Source organism: Muscardinus avellanarius, assembly GCF_963383645.1.
Source record: "Muscardinus avellanarius genome assembly, chromosome: 16".
Lineage (NCBI taxonomy): Eukaryota > Metazoa > Chordata > Mammalia > Rodentia > Gliridae > Muscardinus > Muscardinus avellanarius.
The window spans coordinates 52,652,498-52,659,539 of record NC_137802.1 but is presented as its reverse complement, the minus strand read 5'-3'; the positions used below and the strand labels follow the sequence as shown (position 1 = coordinate 52,659,539).

At 52.7% G+C, this 7,042-nt stretch overlaps 1 protein-coding gene across 1 annotated transcript; it reads right to left on the bottom strand.

Annotated features, from left to right (window-relative positions):
• Positions 1-4,574: 4,574 nt before the first annotated feature.
• RAMP2 (receptor activity modifying protein 2) lies at positions 4,575-6,133 on the bottom strand (the record flags this gene model as incomplete). Its single annotated transcript, XM_080712613.1, has 4 exons — positions 4,575-4,920; positions 5,050-5,158; positions 5,525-5,590; positions 6,031-6,133. 4 exons carry the CDS (start codon positions 6,131-6,133, stop codon positions 4,665-4,667), a joined length of 534 nt encoding a protein of 177 aa, XP_080568739.1. The 3' UTR covers positions 4,575-4,664.
• Between the last annotated feature and the right edge of the window lie 909 nt (positions 6,134-7,042).

The window sequence follows — 7,042 nt, the reverse complement described above, 5'->3', positions numbered from 1 at the left end:
TATTTTTTGAATAAGTGAGTGAACTATTCCATTGATAATGCTTTCTCAAACATCACTATGGATTCTTTGCCTCCATGAGAACTGGGGATTGAACCCAAGGCTGTTCTACCTCTGAGCCCTATTTATTTTATTTTTTATTTTTAAACAGGATCTCACTAAGTTGTGACTCTGGCCTCAAACCTGCAATCCTCCTCTCTCAAGCTTCCCTCGTACCGTTATTACAAGCATGTGCCACTGTATGCAGCTCTCCTCATTCTTTAAGGGTCTTTAAAGGTGAGTGTTTCCTGAGTCAAACCTCAATCTTCTCTTCAGTATACCTTCTCTATTAGAGCTCGCATCCTTCCTGTGGATTCATATTGCATTTCCATGCAGAAGACTCCAGAATCTATATTTCCAAATCTAACCTCTTTCCAATACCACCACTCTTATCTAATTCTTTTTTGTGTGCGTGCAGTACTGAGGATTGAACCGAGGAACATTCTATCTCCAAGCTACTCCTCAGCCCTATTTTTATTCTTTATTTTCAAATAGGGTCTCACTAAGTTGCGGAGGCCTCACTAAGTAGCTGAGAAGACTGGCCTTGAACTTGTGATCTTCCTGTCTCAGCCTCCCAACCACTGAGATGACAAGTGTGCACCACCAAGCCTAGCTTTACTGGTGTGTAATTCTTTGTGGAATGTCACAGTTTGTTCTACTGTTACCTCGTAGTGTACGACCTTTTCTTCAAACAATGTCTCCTAATAGCCCTTTTTTTTTTTTAACCATTACTGCCCTCATTGCCCCAGTAACACAGTTTAAACTCTGAGGCACCCTTACTTCTCCTCTTTCGCCCCCTCATATCCAAGTCCTGCTAATATTCTTCCATTTGTAGTATTCTTGACTCCAGTTTTTTTTTTTTCTATTTCCCCATTCAACACTCCTTTGGTCTGTGTCATCATTCTTTTTTTTTTGTGTGTGTGGTACTAGGGGTGGAGCCAGAGGCTTTCTACCTCCGGGCTATACTCCCAGCCCTGTGTTTTTATATTTTATTTGGAAACAGGGTCTCACTAAGTTGCTGAGAGCCTCACTAAGTAGCTGAGGCTAGCTTCCAACCTGTGCTATCCTCCTGTCTCAGCCTCCCAAGTGCGGGGATTACAAGCGTGCGCCACCACGCCCGGCTGTCATCATTCTTTAAGCCTTGATTATTGCAAATATTTTCAAATCTCTCTCCCTTTCTGCTCTCTCAGCTAGGGAAGGCTCCCCATCTACCACCTTGCCATTTGCCCACTCTCCGCCATCCCCCTGTGATCGCGCCTGTGACCTTCAGCCAGATGCCATCCCTCCTTCCTTTGCATTTGGATAACTTTTGGGTTGTATCACTTGCCCGACTTTCATACATTCTGTTCTCTTTGTTTACTTGTCCAAATGTCAACTTCCCTGCTAGATGAGAACCACTGAGGCCAGAAACCAAACTCTAACCTACCTTTTCAACACAACACACAGTGTCTTATGCTAGCAGGCCCCTGATGCACATCAGTAAAATGCAATGAAGGCAAATACGTGGCAAAAGGAATAGATAGATCCTTGGGGAAGACAGATGTATTCATGGAAACTGAGCAAATATTTGTCTCAGCTGAAAGCTCAAAATATCCTTAGGGAACAGGTGTGTCTCTAGAGAAACAGATGTTCCCTGAGAGAAATGTCTCTGAGAATGAACAGGTACATTCCAGGAAGTGCAGGCATGTATCTATGGAATAGACAGGCGTGTCACAGGGGATGGGTACACGTGTACTCGGGGAAGCAGATAGTTCAACGAGGAGGAAAGTCTCTGGAGAGGCGGAGGCTAAAGCTGGGCATGGTGGCACAGGCTTGTAATCCCAGTACATAGGAGGCTGAGACAGGAGGATCAGAAATCAGCTCAAAGAAACCTAGTGAGACCCTGTTTCCAAATAAATAAAATTGGGCTGGGGGTGTAGCTTGGAGGTAGAATGTCCCTAGGTTCATTCCCTTACTACCAATGAATAAACACATAGGCTGGAAGTGTAGCTCAGAGAATGCTCCTGAGTTCAATCCCCAGCTTCACAAAAATAAATAAATAAAATAAAAATAAAGTTGGGAGCTGGGCGTGGTGGTGCATGCTTGTAATACCCGCGCTTGGGAGGCGGAGACAGGAGGATCGCACTGGTTCGGAGCCAGCCTCGCTGGCTTAAGAGACCCTGTTTCCAAATTTAAAAAAATAAAATAAAATAGGTCTGGGAGTGTAGCCTGGAGGTAGAAGGGCTTCCAGTAATCTCAGTGCCACCAAAAATAAATAAGTAAATAAATAAATAAAATAAAGTTGGGCATGTAGCTCAGAGGAAGAATGCCTCTGAGTTCAATCTCCAGTACCCCAAAGGGGTGGGGGCTGAGGTTGACACAAGGAATAGACAAACTTTGTTCCATGAAGAACAAAGTTGTGAGCCGAGTGTGGTGGCGCAAGCTCGTAATCCCGGCATTTGGGAGGCTGAAACCGGAGGATCACAGTTTGAGGACAGCCTCAGCTACTAAGTGAGACCCTCTGCAACTTAGTGAGACCCTGTTTCAAAATAAAGAATAAAACAATAGGGCTGGGGGTATAGCTTGGAGATTGAATGCTCCTGGGTTCCACCCCAGTATTGCAAAAAAAAAAAAAAAAAAAAAAAAAAAAAGGAACAAAGTTGTTTTGTAGGTGTATTTGGTGACCTTGCAGGTACATCCCAGGGAGGGGGGTAGATGACGGTTCCCTGATGAGAACTGGGCTTTATTGTTCAGGGAACATTATTCATATACAGAAATAGTTGCAGAGAAGGGCAAGGTAAGTCTCTAGAAAGCAGAAAGGTAGCCAGTTCTCTGGAGGCTGAGACAGAAGGATGAATGGCAGGTTGGTGGTCAGCCTCATCAATTTCCTGAGGCCCTCCACAACTTAGTGAGACTCTGTCTCAAAACAAAAGAATAAAATAAAATAGGGTTGGGCATGTAGCTCAGAGGTAGAAAGCTCCTGGTCCAATCTCCGGTACAACAACAACAACAACAACAACAACAACAACAACAACAAAAATAATTAGAAAGTTAAGTGTGGTGGAATATACCTGTAATCCCAGTACTTGGAAGGCCAAGATAGGCATATCATAGGTTTAAAGCCAGCCTGGCAATGTAGCAAGATTCTCAGCAACTTTGTCAGACCTTGTTTCCAAATATAAATAAATAAATAAATAAATAAATAAATAAATAGGGCTAGGGATGTAGCTCGAAGGTTGAATGTCCCTGGATTCCATCCCAAGAACCACACACATGCACAAATACACACATACACAGTAGAAAGGTATCTTTTAATTTATTGGTACTTGGGATTGAACCCAGAGGCATTCTACCTTTGAGCTATGCCTTCAGACTGGTATTTATTTATTTATTTTGCAGGTCTGGGGATGGAACCCAGGGGCATTCGACCTCCGAGCTACACTCCCTGCCCTATTTTTTATTCTTTATTTTGAAACTGGGTCTCACTGAGTTGCAGAGGGCCTCACTAAGTAGCTGAGGCTGTCCGCGATCCTCTGGGTCTCAGCCTCCTGAATGCTGGGATTACAAGCATGTGCCACCACGCCCGACTCAGACTGCTTTTATTTCTTACTTGGAAACAGTCTCCTTAGGTTGCTGAGCATCTCATTAAATTTCTGAAGGTAGCTTCGAACCTGAGATCCTCCTGTCTCAGCCTCCCAAGTTGTGGGGTAACAGGCATGTGCCACCATGCCCAGTGTAGAAAGGTACCTTAGGGAGTATTGTATTGTGTCGATGTTTTAGGAAGCCAATAGAAGGGCCCAGCTAAAAACTAATGGTTCCTATGGAGACAACAATTCTCAGAGGCCAGGACCTCCTCGGCTGTGGGCTTCTTCTAGCTCACAGATATTGTCCGGTTGTTGACTTTGGTGGACACCAGGGGGCAGTGTTCGGTCATGCTGTAGGCCACACCCTGGTCCAGGACAATGTAGGAAGAACAGGGACCCTGAGGGGGAGTGGGGAGCCCCCACTGCCTTTGGCCTCAATCCTGAGGTCCTTAGGGATAGATTCTTGTTGCTAGTCAGGTTTCTTCTTCCCAGGCCCTAGAAGTAAACTGAGGCATGGAGGATGGGGAAAGCAGGGTTCCAGGATGGCCTCCCTCTCTTCTTGCAGGAGACACAGCAGAGCTTTCTCCTATCCCTCCCCCCTCGCCTCCCCAGTCAAAGGCCCCCAGCTGCTGTCCAGACCGGAAGGGAGTCTCTTCCTGCACATTTCCTGGAGCTGGGTTTGGATAGGGGCAGGAAAGGCCCCTCCCTGAGGGGAAGTACAGGGGCATGGCTCCTGTGGGGGTGGGGAGCAGGTGGAGGAATAGAATAGTGAGGCCAGCTAGATTCTTCCAGCTCTGCTACCCAGAGATGACGGCTGCAAGTCTGGCACTGATTTTGGGAAGGACACAGTCCCCACTAGGATGGGGTAAGGAACATTGTACAAAACATAAGTTTTATTTTGAAGATTACAGAACTTATGTCATGGTCCACTTGGCTTTCTCTCTCACCACGGACCTGCATGCGGTGGGGGCGGGGCAAGGTGAGAGGAGAAGGGAGGGTGGGGAGGAGAGAGACCTGGTGGGGGCAGGGGAGAGGGTTAGATGGCGGCTGAGCGCTCATGCCACCCTAGGCCTGGGCCTCGCTGTCCTTACTCCTCCACACCACGAGGGTGACGAGGAAGGGGATGAGGCAGATGGGGGCTATGATCATGGCCAAGAGCACATCCTCCGGGGGATCCGAGAAGCTGGGCTGCACCAGGGAGCAGTTGGCAAAGTGGATCTGGTGAGTCTCAAAGAAGATCTGCTCTGCCCAGGGGTTGGGGAAGCCCAGGCCAAAATCCTCCGCCTTCTGTTCCAAGCAGTCTTGCAGGGCACTGTAGGGCCTGGGGGCAGCAGAGAACTCCAGTGAGGAAGGGGTTGGGCCCAGGAGAATGTTCCCCACCCCCTCAAGGCGCACCTGCCAGGAGCAGGCCCAGTCCCTGGCCTGAGCCACTGTCCCGCACCGCCCCTACCTGCTAATCATGGTCCAGTCACACCAGTCCTTTTCAATGGAGTCCATATAACTCTTATAATGGATCCAGCAAGGTAGGACATTTCTCGCATAGTCGTCCACCAGATTCCCTGTGGGTAAAGACGCTGCACAATGACTACATCCCTGCCCTCCCCCCAGATCTTCTGGTTCCGCTACTTCCAAGGTGAAGCCGTACTCCTGTCCTTCAAACATGGGAACCCCCCCGAGTCTCCCTCGCTAGCCACTTCTGGCCGAGAACAGAGCCCCTAACTCTGTGCACGGGCTCTTCACATCCCAGCCTTCATCCAGGCGCTTGCATCTTACACATGCACCTTTTCCGGGGTCTGCCCACCCACCTGTGAGGTGGCCACCTTAAAGCTGGACGGGGGCTTTGTGGGATGAGAGGGGGGCCCTGAGCGGAGCTCCAGGGGAATGCGACTGGGCTCGGGCACCCTCTCCCCTCCTTGGCTACCCACCTTCTGCCTGCAAGCTGTCCTGGGTGGGGAAAGGTTGGGCCAAGGACTCCTGGGGCTTCAGGGCAGCTGTGGGGAGAGACGAGAGCAGGATGGGCCGGCGGGGCTGGACACTGGTGCTTTGGGCGGTGGGGGCTGAGAACCGGGAGCAAAGGCTACCTTGGAAGAGTATGCAAGAGGCGTCCTCCCACGGGATGCCTCAGGGCAGTGCCGGGAAGGGGCAGGCTGGTACCAGCTGCTTCCTACTCGCATCCAGGCCCTAAGCCCCTCCCTCCTGGCTACCCAGACCTCCCGGACCCCCCCCCCCAACGCCCCTCGGCTGGGGCCCGGCGGCACCCGGCTTCCCCAGCGGACAGCGCCGGCCCGCGCCCCCCACCCCCGAGGTGCAGCCGTCTGCAGGGCCGGGCTGCTCCGCAGGTCAGGTCGGTCGCAGCCGCACAGACCCGCCGGGCCTGGGCCGCGCAGCCCCCTCCCCTCGGGCTTCCCGCCCGCCCGGGCGCCGCGCTCACCGCCCAGCAGCAGGAGGAGCAGGCGGAGCGCCGCCGGCCGCGGGGCGCGGGTCTCGGGGGGCCGCGAGCCGCCCGCAGCGCCGTCCGCCCGGAGCGAGGCCATGGCGCGGCGAGGAGGCGAGGAGGCCGGCGGAGCTGCGCCGGACCCGGGCGGGGGCGCCTATATCCCCGGCCCCGGCCGCAGGAAGCCGCGCCGCTTCCTCGAGGGGCTGGGACACGTGGGGGGCGGGGGCGCCGCCCGGCCGGCGGCTGCAGGGGGAGGCCGCCGCTCCCCGCCCTGCGCGGCTGGACAGCTCCCCTCCAAACCCCGGGGCCGGTCCAGGTCCCCCGCCTGGCCGTGGGGCACCCGGGACTCGCTCGGCGGTCCCGGCATCCGCTCCCGGGTTCTAGTCGCCCCTCCTTTGGGCGCTGGAAGGATGGGGCGAGCTGCCCTCCCCGCCTGCAGAAGGAGGGGGCTGGGAGCTCCGGGCCTGGGGTTGGGGCAGGCGGGGGCCGTGGGGGAAGGGGCGCCTGGAGCCGCGCCTGGCTGCTCAGAGTTCCTTTTCCCAGGGAACACCCACTGATGAATGCCAAAACCCAAAACCGGGGAGGAGAAAAGGGAGTTGGCTCTGCCCAGTGGGAACAGGGGAGAAGGCCTTGGGGGTGAACTGGGGGGAAGTGAAGTCCAAGTACCCCGGGTCCTAGACCCTCAAACCTGGGACAGGAGGATCGCCTCAGCAGTGAAATTCATCAGCCTAGCAATAACACACACACACACACACACACACACACACACACACACACACACACACACCTCTGCAATCTTGGCCCTAAAAAGTATAGCCACCTTCTTCCTGGGAATGTAGTGTGTGTGTGTATGTGTGTGTGTGTGTGTGTGTGTGTGTGTGTGTGTGTGTGTGTTTACTGGGGGTTGAACCCAGGGGCATTCTACCTAGAGACAGCCCTATTTTATTTTTTATTTCGAAACAAGGTCTTCCTAGGTACTGAGAGTCGCACTTTTTGTTGAGGCTGT